General features: G+C 35.4%; 1 protein-coding gene across 1 annotated transcript in view; it reads left to right on the top strand.

Annotated features, from left to right (window-relative positions):
* Positions 1–24,870, top strand: part of Baldspot (elongation of very long chain fatty acids protein baldspot) — a 92,333-nt gene extending 67,463 nt beyond the window's left edge. The window contains exon 3 of the mRNA XM_089633437.1: positions 19,152–24,870. Within this exon, the coding sequence (XP_089489563.1) occupies positions 19,152–19,746 (595 nt within the window). The 3' untranslated portion in view covers positions 19,747–24,870. The remainder of the gene's footprint in view (positions 1–19,151) is intronic.
* Positions 24,871–25,023: the final 153 nt, after the last annotated feature.

The following is a 25,023-nucleotide window of genomic DNA, read 5'->3' as shown; positions in this document are numbered from 1 at the left end:
ATTTGTATGCCTTTCTCGATAGAATTGAGTTTTTATATGGACACAACTATTTATTCATATTCATATTGCGTATATGAGGGCGCAAACAAATAATTTGTCTTAATACTGTAAAGCAATACCTTGCAAAAGCGTATTTAAACAAAATTAATTAATTAACGCCATCTGTGAACACGTAGAATACAACGAGCGTTGCGTTTAACCTTAAACGTCGTCGATCGTCGTTGGACTTTGGTAGATATATAATAATAATATAGGTAGGTACCTAGTTTATTTAGTGTGCACTTATAAACTAATCGGGTAATCTAGGTACGCCTAGGTACCCAAAACACTCGTTTGCGATGGCAAATAATTATTTGCGTGCAAATAATTGAACAATCTTTGACTAAAACTATTCCGTTTATTTAAGCATTAAATTAGTTCTATGACGTAAATGACATAATGACAAAAAAGACTTCGGTTTGTGAGGCATAACTTCTGCGTTTTTTTAAATTTGGAACTGCTCCCAACCGTCTGCACGGAGAACACTTAGGTATTAAAAATATGGCCAAATTATTCGTTTTCCTGTTAAAAACGGGACTGCAGGCCTTTAACGAATGAATTGACAGGGTTCCTAACAAAGTATCAGTTAAAAGCGAATATTTTATGGGGACGGCGAACCACGTGTCCATTCAAATATTGATATTGCTTCGATGTAGGACGGAGAGGCTTTAAGTACTCGTATGTCGAGAAAGTCTGTATTATAACCCCCAATGCTTCGCTGTGATAATGTCTTTCTCAAGCGTCTCTGACTTCTTTCACCATTCACTACTGTATACCACAATGTTACTGTTAACCCTTTCAGTCCCACTGTTAATTCAAATTAACACGAACTTTGAATTTTTTCACCGTAACGGTAGCGATTTAGAAAAGCCATGTTTTTGTATTCTTATAGCTTGTAATCTTTTTGGTGTCTTCTATTTTTTCCGCTCCGTTGAAATCCATATTCCCGCCCAACAACGATAAATATTTCGACATCTGCTGATTGTGAATTTCATCGAATTTCTGCCGTCATTGATTACTTAATTTAAGGTGAGATATCAATATTTTCTACTCGAATTAGAAATATTTTAAGGCGATGCACTACGTCGTGTAATATTTTGAATCGAGCCGCCATCAATAAAATTCCTTACGTAGATGGCGATAAGGCTTAAATTCCCGCTTAACACCATCCAGCTGTTTTGATTTAGGCGAGAAAAAAACATGGCCAAAAAGTGCTTTTTATTTTATTTTGTGGATGTTCAGGCAAAAATATTCAAATGTTTTCCGATCATTTAATAAATAACTTAATTTGCCACATTATACAATAAAACCATAACCGAAAATGGGTTCGTAAGTAGGAAATTTTGAACTTTAAAGCAGTTTCATAGGCCTTATAAATTATTTTTTTCTGGGCTTATAAAAAGACTAACGTAAAAAATACTCGATTATTTCAAAGGCCAAGGTGTATTATACTCGCGATATTTAATTAAAGCATCTGAAACATTTCTAGGCCACAAAATTTTCAAAACAAAAACACATGATTTTGCATTGCTACGTAGTGCATCGCCTTAACGCATTAAGATGTGTTTATAATAATAACATGAGTTCAATTCACTGTTCACAGTCATTTGCCAGAATATTGTAAATGAATTTCAGTGTTCATTCTATTAACACTGGTAGTGACCAAAGATATTAGAAGAACGAGATGTGCTATGCGCAGTTCGTACTGAGTGGAATTGTTTTGCCGAGTGTCGCCGGTTTTGTTCACCAATACTACTGCACACCTTCGCTTGCGCTAAGGTATCCGCACTAATACATAGAACAGATTTCTGTGCGTACACGTCCCGATACCGTTCAAAGTACCCTAATTAGGTAGTACTCCGGCTACGGTCCGGCGGCCAACATAGCATATCTCGTTCTTCTAATATCTTTGGTAGTGACGGACATGTTTTCGACTAGTATGGCGAATTTTTAAAGATTTATTATCCTAGATTATTTCTGAATGAATTTTAGTTAAAAAGTTATTTGTTTGTATCTTAGAGATTATTATTCATTGTAAATTTGCATTTTTGACATGAAACAGTTATTTGTATTAGTTTTGCGTTATGTTTAATTTACCTTACTATTAAAAAAAATACCTTCCGATATCCAATGTTAATCCAAATTAACATAGAAAAATTTCAAAAAAAAAAAAATTTAAAAACCAAAAATGTTCAAATAATTTTCTGAGGTATTATCAAGCATTACATATTTTATATATGTGGAAAAAATAATGCGGGTGTGAAAGGGTTAAAAAACTACATTACATCGACTTCGTATCACATTACGTTGCTAAGATATAGTATTCCTCGGGTGTCCCCGACTTCTTCTACTATTTAATCTAATCTTAGAACATTAAACTAAACACTCCTGGCACTAATAAGAACAAACTCTTAAAATCTTCAGCTATATCGATCGACTACTTTTCGAGTTTTGCGAGCGCAAACATACGTAGGCTGAATTTTTGTATATTATGTAAGATATGATTAAGATTAAGATAAAGATTTTCATTTAAATATGTTTGTAATTTATACCTACTTTTGGCACTTATGAGAAGACTGTCGATGTGTGATTTGATAACTGATTATGGTATCTACCTGACTAGGTAGCTATGTAACGTGTTCAAAGGTGAAATAAATAATTAATATTTTTTTCAAATCCTGCTGTGCAGTAATGCCACGCAAATTAGAAAATTATACGTTAATTAAAAAAACACGAAATTTTTGCCCAATTACCTTTGCTTGCTATGAATGCAATTTAGGACTTTAAAAAAAATCTATATTCAAAATACAATTCCCGTGTTTTCATGCTGTGAATTTTCAAGATCTTACGCCACTTTATGTTTCATCCATCCTTGAAGTTTTGCAATAAAACTCGAATTTTGCCATTTTTTAGGTAACTAACCTATATTTTCAAGGTTTGATAGATCTATATTTGTTCTAGTTTTAGAATCGTCGATACTTACTTCGTTTTTATTACGTATTTCCACGCAATTTGTCCTTTTCCCGAAAGGTCGTCCACTCTTTTACAGACGTCATTTAGATATTTCATAAAGTATAACATTTATGCAATTATATGCTCATTTTTATTCTTGCTTTTTCAAAATTGAGTTGGATTATCCACGGAGATAATGAAGATATATATAATAATCTATATATATTATAAATTTATAGTGAAAATATAAGTGATTAAAACTCAAGGAGAAATGTACCAACGTCTTTTAACATTTTTTCTTACTTCAAGACCCTGCATCAATAAATCCCTTTCTACAGCTCCTACCTTAACCCGCCTCACAACGCTGCTCAACCGGGTGGCGACACAGTTCCCCTGTACTGTACAAACAGAGGCGCTCTTGTACGGTGTTATACAATGAAATTTATCAGTCCGGCTCAAGTATTTTTTTTTGTATGATTTTTGTGTAACTTTAATAAGCAATAAATATAACTTTTATTTATTTATTTTATTGATACATGATTTAGGGAGTACATGTGGTTTTTTGTGATATTTCTCCCTCCATGCTAGGATCCCCTGTGTTATGGCGGGTGAATTTTTATTTGCGGATATAGAATCTATACAATACTATAATATAAAAAAGAAAAATAAGAAAACATGATGTATAGCTAGTTTGGGTTGAAAGAAGAGAATTATAAGAAGATTTTGAGAAAATTTGAGAAATTATTAGTAAACAGATCACACTAATTAATTATGTACATACTTTACCGCTAAGTTAGGGAATATGGATATATTATGTTTTGTATGAAAGGTGATTAAATTGATAGAGTGTAGAATGAATGGGTATTGTAGTTGTAATGTTCTCCGTGTGTAAGGATCCATTTCGTAATTTGTTTTTTTTAAAGCAATGGGGTTGACTCACTTTATGTCATTGAACTTTTTTTTTTAATCGGAGATTTTTTGTTATAGAAAGGAGGCGTGATAAATAAGTTTGGGAACTCCTGCTCTAATGGATACGTAAATATCTTAGAGCTGTATAAAATTAATAGTTAGCACTAATAGTCCTGATTCGACTCGAGCTAATTATAAAACCAACAAGAATACATATTTTCCATTGAATTCGCATTAGCTGTGGTTTTTTCCTGAAATCTGTTGTGAAAATACCTACTTGTATGTTTTTTATTATTTGTCCTAAAATCTTGTGTTTCCAATACAGCGCCTAGTTTTACAGTTTCTGGAGAAAAGGGAAATTCACTTTTCACACGCGGCCCTAGCGGCAGCTTTTGTAAATATATTCTTACTTTCTGTTGTTAGGACTTAGTCATATTGAAAGTGAAAAACTCCCGGCGTCTTTTTTGTATATAAAAAATAAGTGTAACTTTTATTAAACAAAGGGGGAGTCTGTTTCTTCCAATATGAATATGAAGTTAGCATATGGAGAAAATTTACTGATACAAAATATTGCTAATTTATTAAAAATCTGGTGAAATTATTCGTATTCCTGTTAAAAACGTGACTGCATGCCTTTAACGAATAAATTGACAGATTTCCCAACGATTTGTAAAACACGAATATGTTATGAAGATTTCGGAATACGTGTTCATAAAAATTCTAATATTGTCACATTTCGTCATATTTATCAGGACAAGCACAATTGCTTTAACACGTGTTCCGATATTTTCTGAGTGTAGTAATATTGTGTTAGAAAATGGCTTGACATCACGTTTTTAACAAGATTTTAATATTTTGGTTATTTGTTTTGGGGTGTTATGCCGTGTTGCGCTAACTCCTTCTTTAGCCAACGTTTCGGACAAGGTTACAGTGTCCTTCATCAGGGCAGATGTGTAAAGGAGTTAGCGCAACACGGCATAACACCCCAAAAACAAATAACAAAAATACTTTAGGCCGTGAAAATCTTAAATCATATTTCAAGATTTTAATAAATTATCCATATTAAGTATTCTCGGCGTATGCTAAAAGTGCTATGTAATTTATCACTTGTTATTGATATTTAAATAAGAGACGTCTATTTACCCAACCCAAAACATAAAATAACGCAGTCCGTCATCTGCATCACTTCAAATACTGTCATAGCCAGTCAATATTGATTCAAATTTACATCAGAAGATGATTTTAATGAAGTCATCGCCTATTCTTTCTGATAATCGAGACGTGCTCGATCTTCTGATAAGTGCCAAATACATTAGAGTGAGGCGAACGATCAGTCTCCAACGGCTCGCCAACACCGTTGGTACAATAATAAATAGCAAGCAATTACCTGGCTGGTAAATAATTAACCATAGTGGATTCTTGAACTTTGTTGGGCTCTAGGTAAACCACTTTGTCCATTTAAGGACTAGTTCCGAGTGGGAGACTTGATTATAAGCTGGTTTTATAAGATTGTGGAAAATTTAATTCATTTTATTTTATGGCTCTGCCTGATTTATTTATTTATTTATTCATTTGCGGGAAATCGACAGTTTACATTTAATCAGTTTGTACATAAGTATTAGGTATATAGTAAAATAAAACCAATTGTGGATTTCCTCATTGTGACTTTAACTGAGACAGCATAATATGGAATAAGTTATTTAAATTTGTGAGAAAGGAATATGAATTAAAAAATATTATACAAAACAAAAGATTATATAAAACGAAAAATTTACAAAACAATAAATGTATAGCCATGGAGAGAGGTTGTAGGTATAAATCAAATCATAACAGAGATATAAACTATAGAGACATAAACATTATTCACAAACCATCAGAGAAATATTCTTTTATGGACCTCTTGTATTTGGTAAGTTCGCAACTGAAAATATCAACCTTGGATAATACGCTATTGTATTATTATTACTATTATTTATCTGTTAATAATATTAATAATAATAGACCAGAGATTTTTGTCGCTGTTTTGTGAACATTTACACACAAAGCATTTATTAAATTTCATAAGCACCGATGATGTTTACTCTCTCATGAATATTGTAGTAGGTTTGTTCAGTTTAGCGACAGTTCTTTTAAGCTGAAGAAATCAAACGAACTGCTGCTTTAAAAACTGATTAATTATGAGTTTTGTTTCGTCTCATTGAAACATCCACCCTATCCATATAATAATGCATGTTATTGCAAAATATATTTGCAAGAACTGTTGTTAAGATTACGCAATAGATGGTAATGTAAAAAGGTAAGTTAAAAATATGGGAGGCACTAGATTTTTTAAATCTCAAATTGGGCGGTGGTCGAAATAAGTTTGAAAACCTGTGGTTTTGACTCTAGATATATTATATTGTAGGTTAGAATGAAAATGACGCACAGTTGACACAAGATTAAAATCAAGCTACTCTTACCCCGGTCAAGGTTATCCTCTGATTACTCTAATCCATATTGATAATAGATACACTGCTGTTTAATAACTTAATGCCGGAAATTAACCGACTGATTACTGCTTGCACAAGATTATAATACCTGCTTAATCGACGTTAATGGATTGTCGAGGGTGTGCAAGGCACAGAACGACTGCAAAACCTGTCTCGGTTAAGCAGGTGCTATAAACATTAAACCTTGTCCTTGAATAGGTACGGTATTCTTTTGACACTGCAGATGTCGAATTAAACCTTGTCCTTTGAATAGGTACAACAATCTTTTAAGAGCGAGTTCAAGGTCTATTAAACGCATTATGTGTTTATTTGGGTACGCGGAGAATGAAAAATTGACTGCTCTCTCATCTCGACCTATTCCCACGAGGATGTTTATTTTGTGTCCTTAGTAAATACACGTAAATTGTACATTCACACATCGGAGTAAGTGTAGCACATTTGACGGGCTTCTTGAGTGGTTACGATTCTTGGCTACGATTCTTGGCTACGAATCCGTGGCTTGCGGGTTCAAATCCCGATGTGCGCAAGTGCATTTTATTTGTGTTATTTCAAAAATCATTTGTCTATAATATGCAATATATAGATATTGTTCCCACGTTCCGGAGTCGTGGAGAGTAGACAGAATCATTCAGAATCGAAACGTTGCTTGAAATGGTTTTTGCCGTGTTTGGTGACGGGATCTGAATAGCCAGGAACTTCTTCAACTCTCCTTCCACTCCCCACTACTTTCAGCCTCACAACTTACCCCAATTGGGGATGCCGTAGTCTCACTGGCATGCCTCACAACTTACCCCAATTGGGGATGCCGTAGTCTCACTGGCATGCCGTAGTTTCACTGGCATGCCTCACAACTTACCCCAATTGGGGATGCCGTAGTCTCACTGGCATGCCGTAGTTTCACTGGCATGCCTCACAACTTACCCCAATTGGGGATGCCGTAGTCTCACTGGCATGCCGTAGTTTCACTGGCATGCCTCACAACTTACCCCAATTGGGGATGCCGTAGTCTCACTGGCATGCCGTAGTTTCACTGGCATGCCTCACAACTTACCCCAATTGGGGATGCCGTAGTCTCACTGGCATGCCGTAGTTTCACTGGCATGCCTCACAACTTACCCCAATTGGGGATGCCGTAGTCTCACTGGCATGCCGTAGTTTCACTGGCATGCCTCACAACTTACCCCAATTGGGGATGCCGTAGTCTCACTGGCATGCCGTAGTTTCACTGGCATGCCTCACAACTTACCCCAATTGGGGATGCCGTAGTCTCACTGGCATGCCGTAGTTTCACTGGCATGCCTCACAACTTACCCCAATTGGGGATGCCGTAGTCTCACTGGCATGCCGTAGTTTCACTGGCATGCCTCACAACTTACCCCAATTGGGGATGCCGTAGTCTCACTGGCATGCCGTAGTTTCACTGGCATGCCTCACAACTTACCCCAATTGGGCATGCCGTAGTCTCACTGGCATGCCGTAGTTTCACTGGCATGCCTCACAACTTACCCCAATTGGGCATGCCGTAGTCTCACTGGCATGCCGTAGTTTCACTGGCATGCCTCACAACTTACCCCAATTGGGGATGCCGTAGTCTCACTGGCATGCCGTAGTTTCACTGGCATGCCTCACAACTTACCCCAATTGGGGATGCCGTAGTCTCACTGGCATGCCGTAGTTTCACTGGCATGCCTCACAACTTACCCCAATTGGGCATGCCGTAGTCTCACTGGCATGCCGTAGTTTCACTGGCATGCCTCACAACTTACCCCAATTGGGATGCCGTAGTCTCACTGGCATGCCGTAGTTTCACTGGCATGCCTCACAACTTACCCCAATTGGGCATGCCGTAGTCTCACTGGCATGCCGTAGTTTCACTGGCATGCCTCACAACTTACCCCAATTGGGCATGCCGTAGTCTCACTGGCATGCCGTAGTTTCACTGGCATGCCTCACAACTTACCCCAATTGGGGATGCCGTAGTCTCACTGGCATGCCGTAGTTTCACTGGCATGCCTCACAACTTACCCCAATTGGGGATGCCGTAGTCTCACTGGCATGCCGTAGTTTCACTGGCATGCCTCACAACTTACCCCAATTGGGCATGCCGTAGTCTCACTGGCCCCAGACGGTTGGGAGCAGTTGGGACTCTTGTTGCTGCGCATTCATTCAGTAATTTTCTTCCTAACTCCGTTATTGTTATTTTATACAATTTACATCATTAGAATTTATTATAAATATTCCAAGTGACATTATTGCTCCATCCGCGCCTTGGTGCAGTTCATGTACAGTAATTATAGATTTTTCTTAACGAATTAAACTGTATTGGAGTTCTCTCGACCACCATTCTAGGTTCATGCCTTTATCATGGTAATTGTAAAAAGGCTGTAACTAAATACCCCACAAAGTATTGTTTTATTGCTTAAGGCGATGCCATACGTAGTAATGCAAAAATCATGTGTTTTTGGTTTGAAAATTTGGCCGCCTAGAAATGTTTCAGATGCTTTAATTAAATACTGCGAGTAGAATACATCTTAACCTTTGAAATAATCGAGTATTTTTTTATATAAGTCTTTTTATAAGCCCAGAAAAAATAATGTATAAGGCCTATGAAGACTGCTTTAAAGTTCAAAATCTCCCACTTACAAACCCATTTTCGCTTATGATTTTATTGTATAATATGGGAAATTAAGTTATCTATAAAATGATCAAAAAAAATTAAATATTTATGCCTGAACAACCACAAAATAAAATAAAAGGCACTTTTTGGCCATGTTTTTTTCTTGCATAAATCAAAACAGGCGGATGGTGTTAAGCGGGAATTTAAACCTTATCGCCATCTACGTAAGGGTTGTTATTGATAGCGGCTCAATTTAAAATATTACACGACGTAGTGCATCGCCTTAAGTCAAACCTTTTTACTTAACTCTGCATTTTTTAACGTACAAATGAATGCGCCTTTGAACTATCGGAAGCATAATTCCAATAACAATCGTTTGGTATTATTATCGCTACAAATGTTCCACACAAAAACGTAAAATGACCCGCGACCTCACAAAATATATTTGTCTCAACTCTTTTTCTTTGTATTACTACAAATGTTTTGAGATGCTGAGGTTTTTGTCTATTGGTAATACATTAATACATTTCGGGTATGCGACATTTTTGTTTCAGAGCCGTGCAGCATGGTACATAATACGTGGGACACGGGGAGGTATATAATATACGAGACGATTACACGCAGTGTTCGGTACTAATTGGTCGCAGTTAGGGAATGCAATCCCGAAAGAAAATGTCAATCCAGGTATTTGCGGGACTGAACAATCTTAGTCCCGCTGGATCCAGGTATTTGCGGGATCCAGCAGAGTGGACTTAGATATCTAATCAATCGTATAATAAAGACATAATACCTCGATCTACCAATCTTGTTTTTAGAGTTTTAAATTTATACCTAAAATAAAACAAGTTCTTTGGGACATTTTAAATGATTTATTACTAGGTATACCTTTAGTTAGACATAGGTAAAGTTTAAGTCATAAATTGGCAAATAATAAGATAAGACATAAATTTACATAACATACCCGCATCAGAACAGACTTTGTCTAGTGAGGTGGGTAAAAGAAATCTATGTACACAAATGAAAATAAAATAATCGCCCGGATTGCCGGCACTGAAACTGAAACTGAACTGAAACTTAAATTTAAATAATAACGTTCCCACGATAAACAATATTCTTGTAGGTACAATGAGCATCATAAGTTTAATTAAACATCATTTTGGAAATAGCTTCGTAAAAAAGTTAAAGTATTAATTGTGTCATCTGATAAACGGATTCTGATATTGGACACAAGGTAGCCAGCGGCTGAAAAAGCTCGTTCAGCTTCCACGCTGGCTGGCACAATAGTCATTAGCGCATTGTAAGAGAATTGAAGGTATGTGCCTTTTAATCCACCGGACTCGAAGTAATTAATTTCCTTCTTTATCAAAACCTCAAGGTTGCTCATATCGCCAGATCTAGGTTGTTGATGGGCTGTTGATCTCGAACTCTTCATACTAATCAAAGTAAGTTCGAGTTCGTCTTGAAGTGATATTGGTGCTTCTGCTGCTGCTGCGTTTGTCTCCAGATTAGCGAGAGAAGTGTCATCATCGTCATCGTGAGGATCATCAGCGTCAGCAGGAGCAGTGGCTACTGCGTTGTTACGTGTCCGTGTCCGTGTCCGTGTACTCTAGCCTTTCGACTATAGTTTTGATTGCCTCGCGTATTACACTTTTTGAAGGTAGACTAAATGTGTCATCAACATTAATAAATTGACTTCTGTCTTCTTCGTACTTATATGGATCATGTAAGTATAATAAAACCGCTGTCAAGTTAGTTCGCCGCTCTGAAATCCGTTTCCCCAACAAATTTTTGGGCTAATGGGTTATTAATATTTTTCAGTTTGTTAATAACAAATTTTAAAGTGGTTTCCGCAGTAATCAAGTTTGAGTCTCGCCTACATAAAACTTCGACTGCTAATTTTACCGGCTGTAATATTCCTTCCAGATCGTTCAGCACACCATATTCCTCTTCAGTGAAAAAGTAGTCAAGATTTGCACCGAGCCCTAAGTCAACCAGAATTTTCGATACGCCCAATCTTACTTTGTTAAATATTGATATCATTTCGCACAGGCTTGACCACCTTGTTTTACAGTCCAATAATAAAGCAATATTTTTTCCCATATCTTTTGTCATGTAAGTCTGCAGCAGATCGTTCTTTGTGGGCGAATTTTTAAATGTATGAGCTGCGCTTCTCTGTAATCCCGCCAGTCCAGCAGGATCCCGCAAAATTTTCGACCGAGATTAATCCCGCAAAATTTCTGCGGGATTTCGATATTTCGGGATCCCGGTATACCGGGATTGCATTCCCTAGTCGCAGTCATTCATTCACATACCCCACACTTCAAACCTCACCACATTTGAGGTGGGACACCTCAAAACCTCAATTCAGTAATCTCATCCTGAAATCGTGTCCTACCCAACACTATTGCTTCCCCGTTCTTTAATTGTTCTTCTCACCCTATTTCTCACCTAATTGCTCCTCACTCAATGATCTTATTATTCAATATCAGTGACCCATCAAGATTCGCCGTGATTCACACAATACGTCTTGGTCTGGAATTCGTTGGCTAATTGTAAGGGTTACCTCAACCAGGAACCCCCTCTACCTCTCAGCGTGTAATGTGCTATACGTTCGGAATTACCTTTTTAGTATTGATCTTAGCATTGAATCATACCGGCTATTACGTACGCCACGGCCCACTTGTGCCAACATACCAACCTCACTACGTTCCGAGATGAAAGCGCAAAGCTGACCTTTTTGCGGATTACAAAGCGGCCATTTAACCCTCGATCTTCAGTCGAATGCTGAGTACACCCGCCATATTAACTGCCGCCATAAAGTCGGTTGCCTTCGCTTCAAGATCAATGAGCATCACCTGAAGTTATTACGCAAGAATCTGTAATCATAATTTACGAGACGGAGCACGCAACTTCCGATTTCACTACTTTTGTTTGTGTAATATCGCGGAAGAATTACAACTTACCAGGCGTAGTAGAACTGTATCATCCGCATTTTGAAATGTTTTCAGGGTTATGGAAATAATAAATGCATGTACGCCCTTGGATTTTATCTTTGTTAAATACCCATCTCTAATTTGTATATAAGTGGTAATAAGTCAATAATGTTTTTTATTAAATAAGAGAAAAACAAGCAGATATTTGTTCGTATCCTTTATGTGTGGATTTACCTATTACCTTTGTGTTTGTTGCTTTAAGACACGATGTTGTCATCGACGTTTTACGATGGCTTGTTTTATTTGCAATGGTCTCCTTCAAAACCAAAAATAAAATATAATATTTTCAAGTGTCTTTGTTGAGCACTTTGATACATTCCACACATATTTTGGTCAAATATTGGCTGACGCAAAACTAATACAATGTTAGTTTTTTGTTAATTTACATGAAGTTTGTTTAGCGTATATTTACTACGTAGACCAACACAAGTCAAAATATATATTTTTTCTTTATTCAGTCTGTTAATAAATAAAATCGTTTATTACATCGTTTTGAATATTTCGACCAGTGGACTAGGCACATGCCAGTCGCAGTGTTGTGGCGGTCGGTTCACAATACAGAACATTCAAATGTCAAATGATTTATTTTCCGCATTTAATCCCGTCCTAGGTGAACTAAATATTGCTGGTAGGTACACAAATACAGGAAAAGTAGACGAGCACAGCTTAGAATTAGGCAAGCACTTCTTTTTTCTAGAACTAAAGGGTATTACTGTCTGTGTATTGCCGTCATCTTCTTTGTGAAAAAAGAATAGACTGCCGTAAAAATTGTTAATCATAGCCTTACAGTAAGCAAGCAGAGCAGCATATTCTATGTAGATCTAAGGTGGAGTAGCACTATTTCTTCCAGTGCTTAGTAATTTAGGCAGGCACAATTATTCCAGTACCAAGGTAGGCAAGTACTATTTTTTTCTTTATGTTAGAGAAATTTCGCCACTGTAGGTAGTAGGTACTAGTTGCCTGAACCAGTTTTAAACGCATTTCGTAATGGCAAATTGCACAGACAAAACATATTGGACCAATTCGATCATAGGAATATGATCTCAAATAAATTAAATTTCATTCATATCTCTGGCGTGAGGCATTTGCAATTACATTTAATGGTAGATACCTAGTTAATTTACTTCGCTACCTTGACCTTAATTATTTCACAAGTAAGCTAAGTCTATGCAAGATTCTTGATTTATTGTAATTTTTATTCGTAAATGGCATTCAAATGTTGAAAATTTTCGACTTGAATAGTGATGTGATTTTGAATAGCGATTGTGATAAAGTGGATAGTTTCCGTGATATTGTTTAGTGAAGGCCAATTCATTGTACCCTCGTCTTGTTGACTTGTCTACTCGTGCGATTGATTCGTGTCATTATTGTACAATAGAATCCATCAGCATTGATGCAGCCATTCAGAATCTTGAAAAATACCACTTCGGGGAATAATAATATAATTATGCGCAATTGGATTTATAGACATAAGCACATTTTTCAGTAAATGATTGATGTGAATACTCGCTGCAATTGACCCTGTGACCCTGTGATCAGAAGGCATCCGCTTTATGTTTGTACCTCTCGTTCATTAGATGCCATTCTGTGTCAATGAAAAACTTATTTAATAAATTAGTAAAATTGTCCATTGAGTTGTAACTGCGTATTATTTTACGGCATAGCCAGCGGTAAGCGCCTTGTCTCTAGACCAAAAGGTCAAGAGTTCTAAACCCGACATAAAGCATACGGAGAAAAATGAGTACGGCCTTTCTTATCACTATACTGTTAAAAATGTGACTGCATTACCATTTCCTAATAAAATATTAGTAATTCAGAATATATCTGAACACGAGTTCAACGCAGGTGGCCTTGTCCGAATAAATTTAATGGACGAGATGCGAAATTATGATTATTATTTTAAAGAACACGTGTTTCGACTTCTTCACAACATATTCGTGCTGTACCTACTGTTATTTTATTATGAGATTTGTCAATTCATTCGTTATAGGTATCCAGTCCCGTTTTTAACAGGAAGACGAATAATTTCACCAGGATTTTTAATTAATTAATTAATTAATTTCATATCATTACGTTTTCTTCGTGTAAATAATATTTTATTTGCGCCTTATTCTATCTATCTATATAAATAAAAAAATGAACGATTCTTTGAAATTTTGACACAACTTTGCATTCGTGTTTTTATATACCTATATTATATAGATGCCACAGGTAAAAACATGCTTTAAAAAATAAAAAATAAAAACAAAAAAAAAACAGCGCCATCTGTTGGACTTAAAAGCAACACGCGCTATTGTATCTCTATCTGCACAGAAGAACTGAGCCACAGAAACGCTTGGCGGAGTGCAGCTAGTAGTCAAATATAATCTGAGTGAAGGACTATAGTTAAGATTCGAAACGCATTGCTTAAAATGGCTATATTTACTGACCAGATCTGAATAGTCAGATACTTCGTTACATCCCACTTCTGCTTCCTGCAGCCTCACAACATTCATTAAAATGGGTTTGCCATAGATCCGTTGACGCCGGACGGTTTTAAATACTCTTGCAAGGTGTCCTAAAAAATATACCTCTCCTCTTTGATACAATTGCTGCTCATATTGTTAAGTTTATTTTATGAGTTTCACTTATTACTATGGATGTATCCAATAATACAAGTAAACTGAAAATAACATAGTCTTCGTATCTACGTCACGTAGACGCACACCTGATTTTACCGATTTATAACAAGTTTCTCGTTAACTCTTATTTATATATATATAAGTTATTTTTGAAGATAATATCCGTACATTTGTTATTACGTTAATTACATGAAATTCCCTCGATAGAATTGCAAAGTAATAGTAATTGTAGTAATTGATAGTAATTGCAAAGTAAGCTCCGAAAATTATTAAAAACACGTTTTGTTCTGTTACTTAATATGTTATAGGCATGAAAAAATGCACACTGTATCTTTAAATGCAACTAAAGCATTTGTCCAGAGATTTTTTAAACGGTTTTTAATATTAGCGCGCTCCCTCTAACATTCGTATTTACATATCTCCCTCTCAAACCGTCTTTGAACGCTTACTACGGGGCCTTAACACGAATAACGATCTGCGTAATGAGGATTTTTCTTTCGCAGAATAGTATACATAATATGCGCTCGTTAGTTTTTTGACAGACTAATGAAATTAGCGAGTTTATGGCGAGAAGCTGCGATCTGTTACCATCAGCCATCCTCCATCCGCCACACGGAGATCGGATGTGGGCCACTTTCTAAATAATATTGCCAAATAATCATATGAATGGACAAGTTTTTACAAGACGTGTTTTCTGGTCATCTGGCCATTATGTATTAACTCGTTGGACAAGTGGGTCACGTTTAATCCTCTCCAATTATTATTGATCGCCTGATCTGCTAATTCTGTTTGATTGCTCGGTACCTACGTGATTGATAAAGACGTAAAATACAATTGCAATTAATACTCCGCATTTGTGCGTGGCTGTATCCAAAAACATGCCTAACCCAACCCAATCTCTGCCTAACCTAACCCAATCGCGTTCTTCTTATTTTTTTAATTGCCTTATTTGACCCTTGATCTCCCACATTACTCTCTACCTGTTGTGCTAAGTTAACCCTTCAGGCTTTTAAATATTTTTTCCTACAAGTCCCAACGACGCGACGGTGAAATTTCTTCAAATTGTTGAAAAAAAATGTTTTGACTCGAAACGTCCATAATTTTGAAAGAATTCGTTATTTATTTATTTACTTATTTACGTCCTAATGGGCTTTTACAAAAGTAGTTAACAAGTAATACAGTTGTGTTACATAGTTTACAATAAATTATGATTATTGATTAAATTAAGGTAAATTCAAATTAATAGTGTGGATTACGGAAAGCTAATATTTATTAAGGAACATATAAAAACAAAAGTGTATTTATTTATTATATTTAGAAAGCAATTTATTTTTGCTTGGAGGAATTAGTAAGAAAACTGTCAATTCACTTTTTATGTCGTTTCAACGGTCAACAAAAAAATCCTACCAATCACACACCAAGGAATCAAGTATACCTAAGTGAATATTTTAGACAAACATCACATATATCTGCGTTATACAAAAAACAAACTTTTATGATGGAGGGACGCCCCGGTTAGATCTGTCCCCAAGAGGCTCTAATGGCATATGACGTCTGTGGCTAGTAATGTCCTTCCGAGGCTTGAAGAGTTAAAAAGGGACAATTGATGAAAAAATATTTTACTTTATTGTTCCTCGTATCAATGTTAAATTTTGCATAGTTAACACATTTTAAAAGTTCACGTGAGTCCCAAATACTTAGAAGTGTGGCAATCCAATTTGGGAGATGTTATAAGGCTGGGGGGAGGGGGGAGGCTATTCTGGGGGAGGGTCTGACTATTCAGATCTGGCCAGTAAACAGTAAAATCAGTAAAGCTAAAGACATTACGAAGCAACTCTTCGATTCTCAATTATTGTTCCCACCGTGGCGATGGATGGTAAGAATTATCAATTCTGGGTTGAAGCACAATGTGTATAATTCAAGTGTATGTTAATGTTATATCGCATAAGAGTTCCGAGTCAAGGGGAACTATGATACTCCCGTTTGGGAAATAATGTATTGCCGAAGAATTTTTGGAAGAGCGATGGTGTTTTTTGTATCAAAAATATGTTATGTTAATTTGGATTTTTTTTTTACAAAATCGTTTTCGACATGAAGTTAGTATAATTTTATGGATATTCAACCTCATCAAAACCATAGACAAATAAATAATTAGATTGTATAATATTACATTCTTATTTTAAAATACCATGAAATGTCTCAAAAATACGCATATTCGCGCTATCTTCCCGAGAATTTCGCGTTATTCTCGTGAAAATGGTAAAATTCGCGTTTTTCAGTTAAAAATTACTAATACATTTATGTATATTTTTTTATAATAACTCAACAGAAGTCAGTAAGCAATAGAATAAAGTAACGAGAGGAGATTCTGAGAAGGAAAAGAGTATAAGGGGTGGGTAGGAATCTGTTTCAACTGGTCAGTTTGTCCAGTCTTCATCCCTCCTACTGCGATGCAAGGCGATGGGTTCGGCAGAAAAGGTCAAGGGTCTCTCTCAACCGACCTTTCCCGATCTTCCAAGACATCCTCACTCCATGAACCCGGGAATCCCTGCTGAGTCACCAAACATAGCGAACATTCGAAGTGACTTATGGCAGATGTGTTGGTTATCCAATTAGTGGCACCCATACCGATTTTATAGTCTTAGAATGTTAATATTATTTTAATAAGTTTTATATTTACTTTTGGAATATCCTGTAGTTCCGATTCGGTTACTCGCCAATCATGTGTCGTGACATAAAATCAATCTCGTGTTGGGACAGAATACCCAATTTTTTTCAACAAAATCGATTTAAGAAAATTATAAATTCTTAATATTTCATCAAGGATCTTTCACATCCCTTCCTTATAGTAAGTGTCCATATGTGATTCAAATTCCGAGCTGTGAAATGATTTCTCACATGTATGTGTAATTCATAATATATGTAACATGTTCAAAATCCAACATGGCAGCCTCAAAATCGTATAATATACACCCACCCCAGTCAAAACATGACCGACTCCTCCAAAGCAGTTAAGTCTCCAAAGGCGTTAAATATCAGTCCTTTCTTAGAAGTTGCGGGTTTGCCTGGTTAAGTAATAATTATTATTTACTGAGGATATTTAATATTTTTCACTGCTCTCCTTTGACATTTTGTATTGGTCAACATTATAAACAAACAAAATGTTCACATATTTTCGTAGAAAGTATAACACGTGGTGTGACATTGTAAATTAAATAAATTACATTCATTTTGTTTTAACAACAATTTTAAAAATATCATTTATTTTAGATGCTAAGGTTAATAGTATAAAGCCCCGATGTTTGATTTATCAAAAGAAATAAAACTTTTATCCTCTTTTTTAAATGGATAAAAGTTTTAACCTCTCCAGCATATACATTTATTTTTTATTAATATTTGTTAATATTTGAAAAATATATATTCTGGCTTGACTGAGAACGATATTGAACGTTCCTACCCAAGAACTGGAGTCGATAATTCTACAAACCTCGCCAAATGCCGATTGGGTAGGACGTATATGAACTGCTTTAATGTCATCCGATTTTAGAGAAATGCATGTATGTATGCGTGTACGTGATTGCCACCAAAAGTAGATAGAATGCATTTTCATCGACAACGAGTATACATGCCGAGTTTCAGCTCGATCGGATGTTGGGAAGTAGGTTAGGTACCTAATTATTACTTACTGGAAAGTTTTTTATTGAATTTATAAAGTAGGCGCATCATCTACCTATAAATCAGTCATTTTACACAGACACAGACAGTTTTATTTTCGCATTTGAATGCAATTGTAAACATCCATAGAATAAGAACCTATTTAATTTCAATTACTTAATCGCATTTTATGTTGGCTATCCAGTATATCCACTACCCAAAACCAAACACTTGAATCGTATAAGGGTATGTATACATTTGCTAACCGAAACGCGAACCGTACCACGAATTACGGGAAAGGAATGAATCAACTGCAAGCGGCGTTTCGCGCCATTTGCGGCTGCCTCGTTTTTTTCCCATAAGTTGATGTTCAGTTTGGCAGTTCAACTCGCAGATGTATACGTAGCATTATATTGCTAAACCAATAACAATCGATAAACCCAATATTTATTTATTATCCCATAAAAACTCAAATGATTTATTGATTTTGTGCATTTTGCTGTTTCCCATCAATTGCATATATCAGTTGTTATTTTTATTGAGCATTTATATTTCAATTATTGTTCTCGCTGTTATTATTTGTTTTGGAACCTGAATTAATTATTCATCCAAAAAGGCTATGAGTATTATTATATCTTTTTTGTCAATATGTGTAATATTCGCATATAACCCTTGAAAGTTATCAATTACAATGCTGACAAATGACATTGTGATTGTTAAAAAGTTAAGGTCAAAATGATAATAAATTATTTGGACATTGTCAGACCACTTTTGATGTATATTCAGTAAATTCTTTATGTTTGCATAATTTTGACTAATTTTCTCGAAAACTCATTTCATTCAATGCTAATATGTAATTTTCTTTGTTTATTTGCAGTTTCATTGAGCAAGATCGCGTGAGTGGGTTCTGGACTTGGATGTTTGTGCTGTCTAAGCTGCCGGAGCTTGGTGACACAGTGTTCATAGTGCTGCGCCGGCAGCCGCTCATCTTCCTGCACTGGTACCACCACATCACCGTGCTGCTCTACTCGTGGTTCTCGTACACCGAATACACGGCGTCGGCCCGCTGGTTCATTGTGATGAACTACTGCGTGCACAGCCTGATGTACTCGTACTATGCCCTCCGCAGCATGGGCTACTTCCCTCCCAGGCAGCTGGCCATGGCCATCACCACGCTGCAGCTCAGCCAGATGATTGTGGGCTGCGGAGTGAACATTTGGGCGCACAACTACCTGCGGGAGCACTCCCCCCACTCCTGTCACATATCGCAGTTCAACGTAAAGCTATCCATCGCCATGTACTTCTCCTACTTTGTGCTATTCGCCCGTTTCTTCTACAAGGCCTACCTTTCAGGGAAGCAGGGCAAGAAAGGAGTGACGGCACCGGGAGAAGGCATCAGTATGAAGTCATCCGTCCGCCAAAACGGACAGATGGAGAACAATTGTCACACAAATAAGATTAAGGCACATTGACTCTCTGTTTCTCACGCTGTGTTGACAAAATATGCCATCGATTTTAGCCCAGTCAATTAATGAGGCAGACAATTCTTATTGTTGCATTTCCACCGTTTGGTAAACTTGCTGGGTGTCCTCTAACTTTGTTATAATCATGTTAAATCTTTTTGTAGATTGAAAGAAACATTTCCATTAATAATTAGAAAAAGTTCAGTCAATTGACACACATGTATTCATGTGTACCATATTAGCTTTAGCATTTTGACTTTCCACTTAGTGAGCGTGAGCCTCTGTGACATATATAATAGTAATAGAATGCTATTAATATTGTATCGTCGACAAATAAATAATACTGTTCAAAATTACAACAAAAGAAAATATGCATAAAAATAAGCAAAACACTTGTAACATTTTCAACTGCTGAAACTGTTTTCATCGGTTTTTATTTATGTAGAGGAGAAAGAGTTGCAGAAAACTCCACTCAATTTGGTTGTCTAGGAAGTGCCTGAAATTCATACCCAACTTTATAATAAAAAGGTTGTGTTTCAAAAGTTTATGTTTGTAACAATCAAGCTTTTACTACACTACCGATCTGAATGGAATAATATGTATGTCATTGTGTTTTAGAATATTATTATACTCTTTTAATAGTGAAATGATAAGTGTGTCTTGGTTCGGGATTCAATTGATGGAGTTTATTTGCATTCTATTGCTTTAATTGCATTCTTTTCCAGACCACAAGGTCTTCGGTTTTGATGATACGTTACCTATGGCCTAAGTGTCATTTTCAAAATTGGAACTGATTGTTGTTTGAAGAATTCAGACAAGCAATAAAGTACCTACCTATATTATAATATTATATTTCTTAAGACAATATTAACAAATACAAAAAATGATAATTTCATCCTAGACTTGTAGGAAAGTCAATAGATGTTGCATATTAAAATAAAAATATAATATTTTTAACCAAGACACTACCTAGGTTGAATTTAGTTTGGGTAGAATCTTGTAATCATTCATAAAGATAGCAGCCAAAAAAATGCATTAAGAAAATTAAGATTATATTGGTAGCTCTCAGTCAAAGAATGATAAAGTTAAAAATGACCTAAGTTGATGTAGTCGAATTAGCTAAGTGGTCAGAGCACTTCCCAGGCAAGGAAGAGGTCCTAAGTTCAATTCTTAGATGTGACTAAATCTTTTCTGTTTGACATTTTTCGTTTGAGAGTCGTCAAAATGGTATTCAATGATTAAAATTACAATTTTAGGTTTTACACATTAAGTTATTCCATTATGAAAAAATATTTTTATTTTCGTTTTCAAAATTGAAACTGATTTGTCAAGAATTCATACTATCCCGTGATTTTTCACAAGTCTGCCATAATCACATATAATTTCTCCTTTTCACATTACTTAATATCAACACTTTTCACAGATATTTATTGTAAACATTGAATTTTAAAGAAATTCAAATTTCTCATGACAAACATCTTGCAATTAATCTGCTTAACTAAGATTTGAGAGGAATTTGCTTCTCTTTTGAACCGCAAGAAAGCTATATTTGACCTGTGCTTCACTTGGGCAGTATTATTTGTCGACGATATTGAAAAAATTAGGATATGTGGTGGAAAATAAATTAAGTAAAATTTTGTATACACCACTTTATTTTAAATTACTGGATAACTACTTTCAGACATAACCTGTTTTCTTCTTGGCAGGTGTAATAATGACTATATGAATACAAATTAATGTAAAAGTAGTGTATACAAAGTTATAGTTTTTTCGTATATTTAATCCCATATGCATTTTCATAAATTTGTAACAAGAAACATTATGTGATGAATGTTGTTTGTTATCTTATAAATAATATAGTAATGCTAAAGTTAATATGGTATACCAAATATACATTGCTTTACTGTATTGAGGTCTTAGACAATCTATCCCAATTCCATTTTAGTGTGTTTTAGCTACTATTATTAAGTGGTGTATTACAAGTGAATAGTAATATTTTCTATCTCTTTTTATCTTTTTGTAAAACAATGCATTTAAAGTCCGCCGGGTTAGGGAAACTTCTGCCGAAGAACTGGAAACTGTAACTGGGTCATAGGACTTGCTGTGAAGGTTGGCGCTAGCTCAAAATACAAATACAAACCTACTTAAATTGTAATTTGGGCTGATTAAGCTGCATATTTTAGGCAGTTCGCTGGGCCTACAATTTGTATGTCATCATTTTGATTTTTCATGACCTACTTGTATTTATTTACACATTAGGCTAGGTAGTCTTTTTTTTGGGTGAGGTGTTTGTTGTGTACCTTAATATTAATTTGTAGATTTATTTTGATCACTTTTAGTGGTAATGAAATTAGGATTTATTTTAATAAAACTTATTTCTTAATTGCTGCTTGGTTTTTGGATCATTGTGTATTTAAGTATTTCTTTATAGTATTGTAATTGGAGAAATTGTTATTTTGTCTTACTTAAAAAGAACAGGGCGTGGAAGTATAGCTTGTTTTCGGTTAATTTTACGCTGGTAATAATTTATTAAATAAGCTTTTGGGCAATAGTGATATTGAAGTTTTTCAGTGATAGTAATTTACTAATATTTATTCTCGGCTAAGGGTATATATTTTCTTCTTCACTGAACATTGTATTTGCCATGGAACTCCTCTAAACAAATAGTTTCAATGAAATTACTTTCCACTTTACGAAGCGAGCTGTAATCTTGTCAGAGTCCCTCACTGCTGTTGAGGTATTCTGACACTATTACATTCAATATTGTATCTGTTACCCTTTTTATAATTACTTTGAGTAGTTAATAAATACTTTCCGCTTTACGAAGCCATCTGTAAACACGCGCTGCTGGTGAGGGACTCTGACAAGATTACATTAAATTACATTCAATATTGTATCGGTTACACTTTTTATAATTACTTTGAGTAGTTAATAAATACTTTCCGCTTTACGAAGCCATCTGTAAACACAAGCTGCTGGTGAGGGACTCTGACAATATTACATTAAATTACATTCAATATTGTATTGGTTACAGTTTTTATAATTTACTTTGAGTAGTTAATAAATACTTTCCACATTACGAGCTAGCTGTAGGCGAGAGACGGGGACGGGCACTTGGTCAAGTTAGAGTAATAAATAGTCACTATTGTATTGGTTTGGTTTCAGCTTATGTAATTTACTTCACTGGAATATGAATAAGTAATTTAATTTAAAGATACTTTCCACATTACGAAGCAAGCTGTTTAGCGTTTCGGTGGGCTGCTGGTGAGGGACTTGGACAAGATTGCAATAATATATAGTCAATTTATGTGTTATTGATTTATACTGGTGTATTTAATATAGCTTAACCTTGTTTTATACTTTTGTAATGTGAATATGATTCGTATCAATCTTCAGCTTTGCTAACTGCCAATTAGCGAGTGCCAGCTGCTTGGTTTCCTCTGGCAACAATAACTCTAGAGGTATAGCCAGTTGGTAAAGTTACTTGGAACTATGTAATAATATAGTAGTAATTGGCAACAGCTAGATAGAACAGAAATAGTTGATGTGTAAATGTGTACTATTTATATAATATAAGGACCTGTGGCTAGAGATTTAGCAGCCTATATCTGCTGTTGACAGGAACGGAGGAGGCCGAACCCGGAACGGGCGGCTCCACTTTTTCCTAATTCAGCATGTACCACATTTTGTGAATATACTTCATAATGTTTAGTCCCTGTATTCATCAACAGGATAGTCAATTTCTTCAATAGGTTATTATTTATCAATGGAAAATTCATTGATATTTATAATCTAAAATCGTTACCCATTTCTTGTAATATTTTCATCTTTTTTGTTTGCATTCGTCTTAAGTCATAGTGTCTATAGTACTCCTTAAGCCATTGGCATATCCAGTTACTCTTCAAATGAATCTATTCTAGAGGGTGGATCCGCCACTGCATTGGTACGGTCTGCATAAATGAAGTATTCTTTACTTTCAAAACCTAATAAGCCATTTTGTGTTTGACTTACTTGCTTACGCCACATCATACATTTTGTGATTGACTTACTTGCTTACTCCACATCATACATTTAAAGCTTGCCATACATCTCTAATTATCTATGAATACTGTATTGTTTTCGCATTAAATAGATTAACGACTTGACCTTAGGACGGACGCTTGAAACAAACAAGTCTTACCATATTGTGGTCTGTCTTGCTTTACTCGTCAGATGTTCTGACATTGAAGTTAAGTGCATTCCTTGAACTCAGGTTTTCGTTGCCCATCCCCTCTGACAAAAAAGCAGTAGTAGTGAAGCCTCGAGTTCACGAGACACCTTCTTCTGTGTGCCCTTTTCTTAATTTATAAATTAAATATCACCATTAGTTACAACGGGTGTAACTTCTGTTTTAGCTATCATTATATTAAGGGTACAATAATTCTGTTAAACATCAGTCTAATTACATATTATGTACAAATAATAATCACGCAAGATATACCATGCCTTAAAGCTCAATCTTGTTCACCGTGTGACGGGCCTCGGCGAGTGTTTAAATGAATTTCTTGAATTCTGACCGAGAGCCTGAAACGATATTCTGCCAAAAATCTCAAAAGCTTTCCTTAGTGTGTAATATTATGTACATTAAATAATTCTAAGATGTTATGATTGATTTTATAAAAAAAACTTTGGTTAACCGAGCATGCAGACCTTGTATGTATACATTTATGATTTCGAATGATGTATCAGTATTGCTGTATATTGAATAGATCATTTATGCATTTTTAGTCAAATGTTTAATTCACGTGAACAGTTTAAAAATGAGTTCACGCTTATGGCTATTTCCTTTCAAACTAGGATTGACATCCCGTTTTGACCCGAAACTTGCTCCCAGTCTGTACATAAAAATAACACCCATTTATAACATATGGGTATCACTGTTCATCTGCAATTTCTATGAAAACATTTTCTAAAAATATCAAAAATGAGAATACCATCTGTGAGTGTGTTGTATTTACATTATGCTAATAATGCTTTATATAATTTAAGACCAATAAGAGTGGAATATTTAGCCACTGGATATGTATTTTTTACTTCATATGAACAAAAATAAATCAGTGATTGCAAAAAACGATTAACTAAATAAAATTTTAAATAACGTAAAAAGTGTTTTTTTTTTTATTATTTATTAATTACCCGCCTACCGCACAAGAATGAAATGGTAGTCATTTTGACTACCCTTTAAACCAGAGGTCCCCAAGGTGGTCGAAATGGACCCTAAGGGGTCGATTTACACTTGAGCTCGAT

Source organism: Hesperophylax consimilis, chromosome 1 (assembly GCF_061612785.1).
Source record: "Hesperophylax consimilis isolate HC1 chromosome 1, BYU_Hcon_1.0, whole genome shotgun sequence".
Classification (NCBI taxonomy): Eukaryota; Metazoa; Arthropoda; class Insecta; order Trichoptera; family Limnephilidae; genus Hesperophylax; species Hesperophylax consimilis.
Note: the sequence above shows the minus strand (reverse complement) of the source record. Positions and strands in the feature narration are given on the sequence as shown.